The sequence below is a fragment of the Agrilus planipennis genome, unplaced genomic scaffold, assembly GCF_000699045.2.
Source record: "Agrilus planipennis isolate EAB-ADULT unplaced genomic scaffold, Apla_2.0 scaffold99, whole genome shotgun sequence".
NCBI lineage: Eukaryota > Metazoa > Arthropoda > Insecta > Coleoptera > Buprestidae > Agrilus > Agrilus planipennis.
The window spans coordinates 87,836-99,851 of NW_020442412.1; the positions used below are offsets into that span (position 1 = coordinate 87,836).

The 12,016-nt window shown below is 33.1% G+C and overlaps 1 protein-coding gene across 1 annotated transcript in view; it reads left to right on the forward strand.

Moving 5' to 3' along the window:
• LOC108734102 (cubilin-like) overlaps nucleotides 1-12,016 on the forward strand; it is a gene marked incomplete at its 3' end in the record, with an annotated part of 85,011 nt that overhangs the window by 16,817 nt on the left and 56,178 nt on the right. The window contains exons 16-22 of the mRNA XM_025980154.1: nucleotides 3-193; nucleotides 1,698-1,854; nucleotides 2,059-2,243; nucleotides 4,967-5,126; nucleotides 5,183-5,521; nucleotides 5,580-5,766; nucleotides 6,094-6,207. Of these exons, the coding sequence (XP_025835939.1) occupies nucleotides 3-193; nucleotides 1,698-1,854; nucleotides 2,059-2,243; nucleotides 4,967-5,126; nucleotides 5,183-5,521; nucleotides 5,580-5,766; nucleotides 6,094-6,207 (1,333 nt within the window). The remainder of the gene's footprint in view (nucleotides 1-2; nucleotides 194-1,697; nucleotides 1,855-2,058; nucleotides 2,244-4,966; nucleotides 5,127-5,182; nucleotides 5,522-5,579; nucleotides 5,767-6,093; nucleotides 6,208-12,016) is intronic.

Here is a 12,016-nt window from a genome sequence, read left to right on the forward strand (position 1 = left end):
AGGTTTGCCTGGCTGTGGTGGAGTTTTTACATCGAATAAAGGTGAAATACAATCTCCAATGATAGACGGACGATATCCGAGCGATATTATTTGTGAATATGTAATAAAATCTGACAGCGGCTCAAGAATAAAATTAACGTTTCTTAAATTTGAATTAGAGGAAGCCACTGACTGTGACTACGATTACTTAGAGGTAATAAAAGAAGGTTTCATTTAAATAGCAGGCTGTTAATGATGAAAGAAATTAAAATCAATTATGGCAAAGGTTGTCTCGAATGCTAAAATATGAGATCATGCTCAAATAAACTTTTTCATGGTTTTAAATGACACAAAAAAAATCACGCAATGTGGCAAAACTACAAATTAGAAGGTGTCGCACTAACCTGTCTCGTCTATTTCTTGTTGACTTACATAGCTCGCCCCGTTCTCCTACTCTTTCTAATACCTCATCATTTCTTACCTATTCTATCCACGATATCTTCATCATTCGTCTGTAACACCACATTTGGAGAGCTTCTAACATGTTCTTTTCCGCCGCGCCCACCGTCCACATTTCGCAACTTCACCAATCTTTTTCGAATTAATCGTTCGTGAGCATAAAAGTGACTTCTTTTTGTTAAAGGCGACTCTACCCTGCACTATATTTTGTTTTACATATTTACTGCCCCTTCCATCCTGAATTATCCAACTTCCTATCAGTGACTCCTGATTTTCGTCTCCGTATCTTATTTTCCCTTGCACAACAATATTACATGTACAATCTATTACTTATGAAGGGTGTTTCTGAAATAACCAGCAAGCTTGCAGGAGGAGATGGAGCACTGTAAAAGAAGAAAACTAAGTTTGGTGGCCCAAAAGTTCACCGTTTTCGAGAAAAACGTATTTGAGGTTTCAGACAAAAACTAGTCCGGTTCTGGTAGCATCACGCAGGGATATGTGAAAATTTAACACCGCGTTTAATCAGTTGGTAATGAGCAGCAATCGTGTTGTATTTTTGACTTAGACATTTTTTGCTTGTTTGTTAGATTAGACTAATGTTATGTTAATGTAACACTTACTTTTTGCCCTTTTAACGTTTGTTTGCTTGTATGTATGGACTCAGTCGAAGTTATTTCAGTAGGTAAACGTATCACTGTTACAGGTCAGTGTAGAACAGTAGTTGCTACAGTAGCGTTTAGTACGGCAGAACATTGTGACATGCTACTAATTTATAGCGAATGTGAACTTCTGCAAATGAAATTCACCAAATACTAGACGTTTTTGCGCGGCTCAGAATTAATTTTGATAGGCATTTTAAAGATTATCTTTCAGCACGGGGTTCGAATTTCGAACAATTTTTATAATGTATTATTATTTTATTTATTTTTATTATTATTATATTTATTCATTAGCGATGAAAAAATGTTGTTATTATTTCATTGTTAGCGTAACGTTTTTTGATATTAACTTTAACTGGCATTCTTTACTTCATCGATGTAGCTTCTGAGTTCTTATCTCAATTCATAGGTAAAGTCCTACGCTGTATATTCACGTCCAGGACCGGCTTCGAATTGTAAAATTTTTTTCCCTATAATCACCATGCGATTCTCTAATGCACGCACTGGACACCCTCCAAAGCTTGCTACTTATTTTATAAATACCGTATATAATATTTAAGGAAGATTTTTTGTTTCTACTTTAAAAATAATATTTTGTAGTTACATGAAGGTGCAAACTCATTAGCACCATTAATAGGTAAATATTGCGGAAAAGAGTTACCAGCTTCATATACATCCATAGAAAATGTCTTGTGTATTATTTTTAAATCGGACTTCAGTTTACAAGAAGGAGGATTTATTATCAAATACGAAACAGGTAATAAGAATTGTTTTGATCTTCTTTTTTAACACTTTTCTGTAAGTATTTTTGATATATAAATGTTACTTCTATAAGTTTTCTTTTCGACTTTCCGAACTACCGCAATCGTAGTGTAATACCACATAAGAGTAGCACTTTCTTTAATTTACAGTTCTTCTTTGATTTGCAGTAAACGATATTGATAGAGGTTTGTAATTTTAGTGTGCGGTGGAATATTTGAAGAACAATCTGGAACTATTTCTTCTCCAGGATATCCATCAAATTACCCTGAAGATAGAATATGCGTATACGAAATAATCCAACCTGCTGGTAAAATAATTGAACTAGTTTTTCAAGATGTAGACCTGGAAAATTCTTTGCATGTGTGCAGCTTCGATTACATAGAGGTAAATGACCCACTTTTTTATTAAATATATGTCGGCGATTTCGCTCCTACACTGCGCCACCAATCCTTTTGTTAACTATTGCTTATTTTAATTAAATAACGAGCAAAGTCTGCAGCGATTGCCCTTCTGTGAATAGAACGTCGTCAGCTAGAAAAAAACCAAAGACAGAAACCTAAAAACTATGTGGGTTCGTTACTGTACATAAAAGCGAAAGTTGGAAATTAGAAAAGGAATTAATTATTTGTTTCAACGATAAGGAACCATAATATTTATTTGTTTTGATAATTCCTTTGTAATATCACCGATTATCTTCTTATTTAAAAACTTCAAGTTCTTTAATACTAAATTGCTTATATATATGCAAGTTGTTTAGTATAAATTTTTCATTCGATTTTTGTAGGGCAATAAGAGATATCGACATGAAACTTGGACAAAACGATTTATTTGTTGAAAATATTTTCGAAATGTGGGCATTTCCTGTTCTAACAAATGTGCACCACTATTTTTTTTTTTTTTTTTCCTGTTCTAACAAATGTGCACCACTATTTTTTTTTTTTTAATGGAATGACCAACTATTTTATTTTTTTAATTTTTTTTAATTTAAAGGCAACTTTTTTAGAATGATGTACCCATAAATGTATTGTTTTCCATGTTGTAATTAATTTAATGTGAAAATTAGTGATGAACAAAATTAGTATTGGTCTTGCAGGTTTGGTCATGCATTTTCGCAAGACTAAGACCAATACTGTCTTTATACTATCAAAGTCAAGACCAAAATCGAACAAATAAGACGTAGACTAAAACCAAGACCGAACGAACAAGACTAAGACTAAAACCAACTGTTTTCTTTAACAGTCATGATAAGCTCATATGTATAAAAGAAAATGTCAGCATTTAAGACAATTATTATACTTAAAAAGTTATTTAAAAAAGGCGTAAGCATCAGATTAAATAAGCAAGACTTAACAGGCAAGACCAAGACTAAGACCGAATAAGCAAGACCATGACCTATGGCAAGGTTAAAGTTGGTCCTGCTGTGCTCATCACTAGTGAAAGTTGTGGTAGGTATGTAATAATATAAATGGCGTAGAATTATTGTTTCAGAAACCAAAACAAATAGAACCTTAAATTATTCATTTAAGGACCCCTCCTTTCTGTCTTCTGCGAAACTTTTTTCTAAGTTTCTAAATTTATAGCAGAAGATATACTCATTTACACGGGTGACTTTATCAATAATACCGCGTATCTACAACTATAGAGTGGAAAATATTTATGTCAATTTCAGTAATCATTTATTCTGTTTTTTAATAAGATAGGACCTACCTAACACTATCAAGAACATCGACTTTTTTACTTTATCGTTCCACTTACGTAGCCAAACAAGTAGTTTAAAAAAACTATTTTTTGATATGATAGGTAGATATTAACCCGCTTAGTTAAGGAAAAATAAATTTTGCACAATATATTCACCGTGGTCATCGCTGAGAATTTCTTCAAAGTACTACCTCTATAGGAGCAAAACTGAAATCCAAAGTCTGTACTAAAAATTCTTTAAGTGCTCCGATTAAGTCGAAGGTCTGCAAATTATTAAAGACATTAGCTAAACCCGCTTACATTCGGACGAATGGGTGCAGCTACAGATTATATATGCATAATTTTCAAGAGTATTTTTAGTACTGCATTTAATATTACTTAGTGAAGAAATAGGATAGAGAAAGAGTGAAGGTACGTGTCCAACCAGTCTTAGAACTGATGACCTTATGATGATGATGATGATGAATGACATTTAAACCCGTACAATTCGACTCATTTGCTAATTTTTATTTAAAATTTTCGATTAAACGGCAACAGTCTGGATATCAAATGGCCTAGGTACTGATTCCAGGAAGTCCTATTTTCTTTACAAACATAGTTATGTTAGAACCAAATATTTTACCATATTATGATATAGTGATGTGTTTCTGTTTCTCATTTAACNAATAGGACTTCCTGGATATCAAATGGCCTAGGTACTGATTCCAGGAAGTCCTATTTTCTTTACAAACATAGTTATGTCAGAATCAAATATTTTACCATATTATGATATAGTGATGTGTTTCTGTTTCTCATTTAACCAGTAAGCTCTCTTACTGGTGGAAATGGTGATTGAAAGTGTGTGGAATTTATAGGGTTAATATTTTGCTTTTTGTTTCATACAAATGAATCATAGCATACTACCTTAGTTTCACAAAAAAATGCATTGTTGCGAAAGCAGCAACCGTCTATCTATAAAAATAAGGGAGATATCCCGCAAACGTGCCGAAAATGGGATACCCTGTACATACATTATGATGATAAATGATTATGAGTTGCTTGGCATATAGAAAGTTTATATTAGGTGTCTTTAGCACAATTAAAGTTTATCGTCGCTGAAATGTATGTAATCTATAAGAAAAGAAGGTTTTTTACAGTTCGTACATGTGGAAATGCCACCTTAGTTTCCGAAATGTCAGTTTCTTATCGCATATGACACAGTCACAACCAATTTATGGCTGAATATAAAATTTCCCTTTTCTCCATTATTTGTTCTATTTTTAGCTATTTCTTTCATTCTACGTGAATATTTTGTATCGTACTTTTAAGTTAAATTGTTGAAACTGGAAGTATTAAATTGTTAGTTTGAATTAGTGATTATTAATACATTATAGGTATACTACTAGTGCTAACCAAAAGTATTTCTTTAGGTGAGAGATGGCCATAATGAAAATTCTACTTTATTGGGCACGCTTTGTGAGAAGCCATCTAGCTTTTTATCAACTTACAATTACCTTTTTATTAAATTTGTTTCCGACATCAGCATAACAGGAAGGGGATTTATAGCAAACTATTCGACAGTTGATATAGGTAGGTATCACGATTAGTAGTTTTGGATTTCAGTAAATCACTGAAATTTGTCATAGAATGTGGAGGCTTATTGACAAAGGATAGAGGATCAATAACTAGTACCAACAATTATTTCAATAATATGAACTGCTCATGGCTACTTATCGCTCCTGCAGGAAAAATTATAAAATTGACGTGGGACACATTTAGTCTTGAAGACTGTCCGTACGATCATGTCATTGTTTACGATATATCAAATACTTTTGGTAAAAGAGAAATTGGGACATATTGTGGTTTTCGAATTCCTCCAATTATAATGAGTTCCGAAAATATGCTGGAGATTCAGTTTATCACCGATGCAACCAAAACCACTGGTCAGTTTTCTCTTAATTACGTATTTTTGGAGGATAAAAATGGTAATATTTAAAATACTTTTTACAATTTGCTTTCTAATTTACTATATGCTCGAATTAGTTTGCGGTGGTTCATTTTTTACGACTTCTGGTATTATTAAATCACCTAATTTTCCTAACGAATATCCATCAAGAAATACAGATTGCGACTGGATTATACATGTAGGTGCTGGACAACAGATAATGCTCAATGTAACCGATTTTGCCTTGGAGAATAATGAGTGCCGGTATGATTGGTTGGAAATTCGGTAAGTATTTATAGTAGTAATTTTAATAAAAAGCGTATGAATATATAATATATTTACGGAAAGCCCACAAGAGCTATTTGCTTTTCAACTTTATTATGCAACTTCTGAAAGTACTCACCATTACACATTAGCTTTCCAATTTTTGACGTTTATTATTTCCTAATGTTTTAACTAATATATTTTTTACCAAAAAAGAGTCGGAACGTCATGGTAAAAAATAAATTNCTTTCTAATTTACTATATGCTCGAATTAGTTTGCGGTGGTTCATTTTTTACGACTTCTGGTATTATTAAATCACCTAATTTTCCTAACGAATATCCATCAAGAAATACAGACTGCGACTGGATTATACATGTAGGTGCTGGACAACAGATAATGCTCAATGTAACCGATTTTGCCTTGGAGAATAATGAGTGCCAGTATGACTGGTTGGAAATTCGGTAAGTATTTTTGAAAGTAGTATTAATAAAAAACGTATAGATGTAACGTATATTTATTTACGGAACGTCCACATGAGCTGTTTGCTTTTCAACTTTATTATGCAACTTCTGAAAGTACTCACCATTACCATAAATTTTTTTTTTTCTTAATTCTCTTAAAAACCACCAAAGCGCTTTATAGTGGTGTCTTGGCCAGTTCTGTTACAAAATGAGAAATAGGGTATCACTGTCTTGCTATTAGATCGCCCGCGCTCACCTGCCGTTGATCGGGAATTGGGTTTGCGAACTTTACTCTTTCTTGTTAAGGGAGTGTGAACTAATGCATGCGATTATTTTGAACGTGGCAAACTGTTTATAGAATCTTTAGACTTACGCCGATTCTATTGCACAATGAGCAAGAGGGTTTCACTGATCATTCAGAAGGTCACATGCATTCTTAAATAGCTAGGTTACAGTGTAAAGATATTCTAGGTTAATGACCATATGTTATCTTAAAATATGAAATATTTTTGTTGTGAATATTATTTTATTTTATATAAGTTTGGCGGGCTCACCTTTGACATCATTTTCACCGGACAGGACTGTAAAGCACAAAAAGGGGGATGCATAAATAAAAGAAAATTATGACGAACATCAAAAACCAAGTGCGAAATGAGGTAATTGATAAACATCTGTTGCATCTACGAAATGAGAAGAACAGAAAAAAGGGATCAATTGAGCTTGAAACAGCCAAAAATTACGGGGGATTTGGGAAAATGTTAAAGGAAAATTAAAGAGGTTTTCTGTTGGCAAAATTAAAAAATAACTCAGAGATAATCAGTATAGTCAAAAACACTAAGCTAAACAATAGTGAGGTTTTGATTTCATATTATGTGTACTCTCTGTTTTCTAATGTATCAATTCTACTTTGATATATTTGGAGGATTTAATCAGAATTTTTTCCGCTAATATTGTGCAGCAAAATTATTCTCAGATAAATGGTTTAAATGTTTATGTGATAGAGGGAATAGGTATGGGGAACTCTTATCACACTTATAGCCAATCTTTCCATAAGCTGTTTTAAGAACGACTTAAGCCGTCAAAAGTGTTTTATCGAAGTTGGCTATGATACGTGGAGGATACTTTTGCTATTTTCAATTTAAATTCTGATAGTATCCAAGATTTTCTTCCTAAACTACTTTTACGTTTTCCTCCTGTTAAATTTATCGAAAGGGAAAAAGTTGGGAAGCAGCATGCTTTAGTTGTAAGTAGTGGGAATTCTCTAGAATTCGATATCTATAGAAAACCCACTAATACTTCTGTATTTACAATCAATTACTTTTATCATTGTAGTAAACATAAAATAGCCCGTTGCAATTGCTTAATGCATGGGTTGTATAGCTTTTCACTAAATTGATACAGGTTGATAAAAAAATAATACTAAAGGCAGTGGTTTGAAGATTGTTATGATGTCGGGGAAGATTCAACAGACCATGTGAAAAGTCGGCTGTTACTGAACACGCACTGAGCAACGGCGACCCCAAAATACTCTTTGAGAACTGCAAATTGCTACCTTCGTAATTTCATTTGCTTTTCGTTCACACTGCACACGGTTTTTCACTTCGGGTTTAGTTTTGTTTTGATACGTGACCAAAATGGACGAAGAAAAAACGCATATTGTTTCTAATGATACAGCATAATCGCAGAAATACACAAAAACAAGAAGATTTTGGATTCATCCACTACTTGAAAACAGACAATTGATGGGTGAATTTGTAACATTATTTCATGAGCCACGAGACGATAGCACCAAATTTTTTAATTATTTTCGAATGTCTATTAGGAGTGTTGAAGAAGGACAGTGGTTGTTTAACTTATCCTAACTTCTGCTGTACGCCAACTTAATATTGTACAGCTAGTTGGTGATTTTTCCTTTAATAAATTTTACACTTTTTTTTACTAATTTTATTATTAAAGGATCAAGACTATTCACAATTAAAAATATGTACAACTAATGTAACTTAAATAACTAAATGCGTATTATTGAGAACCGTGCTCACTGATGTATATTGATGAACTCTGGTTAGAAAATTTTGGACATGTATTTAAATAAACAAGAAAGAGAAGAACAATTTAAGATAGATAGAGATAGAATTAGAAACTAGTATGAAAAACTTTACAGCAAATGACTGCATTTCAGGTAAATGTGATAGGTACAATTGAAAAGGTTATGAGAGGAAAATACGGCCCTAATATGATTTTAACGATGAGTCAGGTAAACATTGAATAGGTTACTATTGTATTATGAATTCCAAGAGAAGATTCAAATTGCGATATGCATGATAATGTAAATTAAGATGTAAAGAATATACAGTTAAAATCAAAAACAATCGAATAACATTAAAAATTATCAAACCATCTACTTAAATATGTATATAAATAAAAACCATAATTCTAACAAAAAACAAACGTTTCGGCGAATAGCGACGAAACAAGGAGTTTCAATGAATTATACGTAAAATTGCGAGATGATTTACAAAAAGGGGACACATATATTCGATTGACTACAAAAGAATTTGAATACACTGTTCCAAATATTTTTACAGAGAATCATAGAAAGACACATACAAAAGAATTCGAGTAGAAATATTTACAAAAGGATGTAATATAATGTTTAGCCAAATATATTCGTCACACTATATAATTTTTTCTGTTAACTGCGCAATTCAGAGAGAAAAACGATCCTGAAAACAATTTTTGCTGTGAACACACGGCACGTGTGAATACTTCTAAACACTTGCTTGTCTCACTGTTGCTGTGCACGGCTACGACGCGGTGACGTTGCAGTCCCCATGCCATGCTGTGACGGCAGCCGTGTACGGCTCCGGCAGCAAACCGCGTTGTGTGAAAACTTGCATATAAACCAATGTATTACTATTATACACGGCACCGTTGCCGTGCACGTCCACGGCAAAAAACCGTATGTGTGAAAGCAGCGTAGTAGCAGAGAGGCCATCGAGATCCAAAAACATCTAAAAAATTTCAATAAGAAGGGTGAGACTCTCAGACTGAATCAGCAAGCCTTCTACCCATCAGCATAATACAACTTTCGCAGAAGATATCGCAGTCCGCATCCAGCATAGGTGTTGGAAGAAGTTCACCACTCGTGTTACCGAAACGTTAGGAAGCAACTCCAACACACGACGGCCTTTAGACCCGAATCAGATCAAATTGTGTTATATTGTTCTGTTATTGTCATTATGTAAATATCTGTCCTAATATATCTATTTCAAATCTTTTGGGTAGGTACCTGTCTGTTGAGCTTCTTGAAAATAACTTTATTACTTTGACTTTTCTATAATCCCTTCCAAACATTCCAACTTCACTTACTAACTATTGTTCCTTCTTAATTCCTTTTCAATGATAGGTTTCTTCGGTGGTTTAGACTTAATATTCTACCTGTCTATTTCTTAGTATTCTCTATATTCATATTTCCAGATTTTATACTCTTCTAATTGGTTCCCTACTTTCATCTAAATACTTCTAGCTCCACCCTAATAGTTCTCCTAACATTTTCATTTCCAAAACACTAACACTTCCAAATTTGGTTTTCTATAGTTCAATTCAATTAATCTTTTGCTAAGTCTTCAACTAGATTCATTTCTTCATATTTCAACTTCTAATTTCATTTTTCCAGTTTTGTAAATATATTGTTAAGTTATAAGTCGCGTTTTATTTCATTTGTTTTATTTTGTTGTTTTACCTTGCAATCCCTAAATTATGATAGAATTCATCTGCCACTTTGAAACTTCATTTAGTCATCCCTGGCATATTAGTGGAGTTAACAAATGTTTTCACTTCGGAAGAATTTGTAACATGGTAAACTTTAGTGAACAACATTCTTCAAACATGCTAGAATAACGTTCAGAGATAATCAGTATAGTCAAAAACACTAAGCTAAACAATAGTGAGGTTTTGATTTCATATTATGTGTACTCTCTGTTTTCTAATGTATCAATTCTACTTTGATATATTTGGAGGATTTAATCAGAATTTTTTCCGCTAATATTGTGCAGCAAAATTATTCTCAGATAAATGGTTTAAATGTTTATGTGATAGAGGGAATAGGTATGGGGAACTCTTATCACACTTATAGCCAATCTTTCCATAAGCTGTTTTAAGAACGACTTAAGCCGTCAAAAGTGTTTTATCGAAGTTGGCTATGATACGTGGAGGATACTTTTGCTATTTTCAATTTAAATTCTGATAGTATCCAAGATTTTCTTCCTAAACTACTTTTACGTTTTCCTCCTGTTAAATTTATCGAAAGGGAAAAAGTTGGGAAGCAGCATGNTGCATAAAGATGTTAGCTAAGGTACTAATTTTGAAGAATATTTCTTGGTTTTATTTTTTTTTTCAAATGTTATAAAAATTATAGAGATAAAACACGAAAATCGCAAATATTTAAGGATGTGGATTGTTATAGTTTTAGGGAGATGAGAAGATTAGCTCAGGATAGGAAAGAGTGGAGGTACGTGTCCAACCAGTTTTAGGACTAACAATCAACGTATATTGCCCATTTTTTATTGACTTCCATAGAGTCTGTTATTCTTTCTAATTCCTCCTCATTTCTAACCTTTTGTATCTACGGTATCCTCATCATTCATCGGTAGCACCACATTTCGAACGCTTCTAAACTTTTATTTTCCGCCGCGCCGACTGTCCATGTTTCACACTCCTACAGCTCCAAACATACACCTTTAACTATCTTTCGAATTTCTAAATTAACCATTCACGAGCATAGAAGTGACTTCTCTTATTGAAGGCGCTTCGACGCTATCCTGTGCTTTATATCTCTACTACTCCATCCGTCCTGGCTTATCTGAATTTCTAGATACCTAAAATCAGCCACTCCTTCTAATTTTTCGTCTCCTATCCTTATATTCGCTCTATCCCTACTTTTTCTTCCCATCCATACCTGTATTTTTGTTTTACTTTTATTTATTTTCGTACAATACTGTTTTGTCAATACCGCTTCCATTTTATTTTAATCTATCTCTAACTCTTCCTTGCTAGATGGTAATACTGCTATATCAGCTGCAAATCTAAGCATACTAATCTTTTTCCTCTGTATATCTGTCCCTACAGTTGTACTGTCTTTAATGACGTTAATCGCGTCTTCGGTGTATAGGTAGATTAAGAAGTAGCGATGACAGTATGCATTCCTGTTTGACTCTTCTATCTTTGTAGCTCATCCCTACATTTTTATGTATATTTAACATCTTGTCCTATTTGACATTGTCAAAAGCTTTTTCTAAATGTACAAATCCTATGTACGCACTCTTTCTTTTTTCTGTTGTTTTCTCTATTGTTACCCGTGTACAAACGTTGTACGTTGCACGCCAAATTAATTTTATGCAACTAGTTAAATCGGATCGATGATTTCGTTGAAGAATAAAAATTCACTGTTTTATTTAAAACATTTAATTGAACTTCTATTCTAATCACTAAAAACTAAACTTCAACGTCTAAATTAAAACTATCAAATTCGTCCAACAAAGAAAACTATTTTTGGGTGGTTACTGGAACAAAACTTACTTGTTTGAGAGATGAAATCTGAATGTCTGAATCTTAATGTACTATGCAATTATATCTACAAACAGGTAAATTGGTGAATATTATTTTAGCGGGGGTGAATAACTAGAAACTGAATATAACACAGAATATGGAAAGCCCTATCATTAAATGTGAGCACAATCGCCATACAACATTTCTTTCCAGTTTATAAGGGTTCTGTGAATACCCAGGTAAAATGTAAACTGGTCCTGTT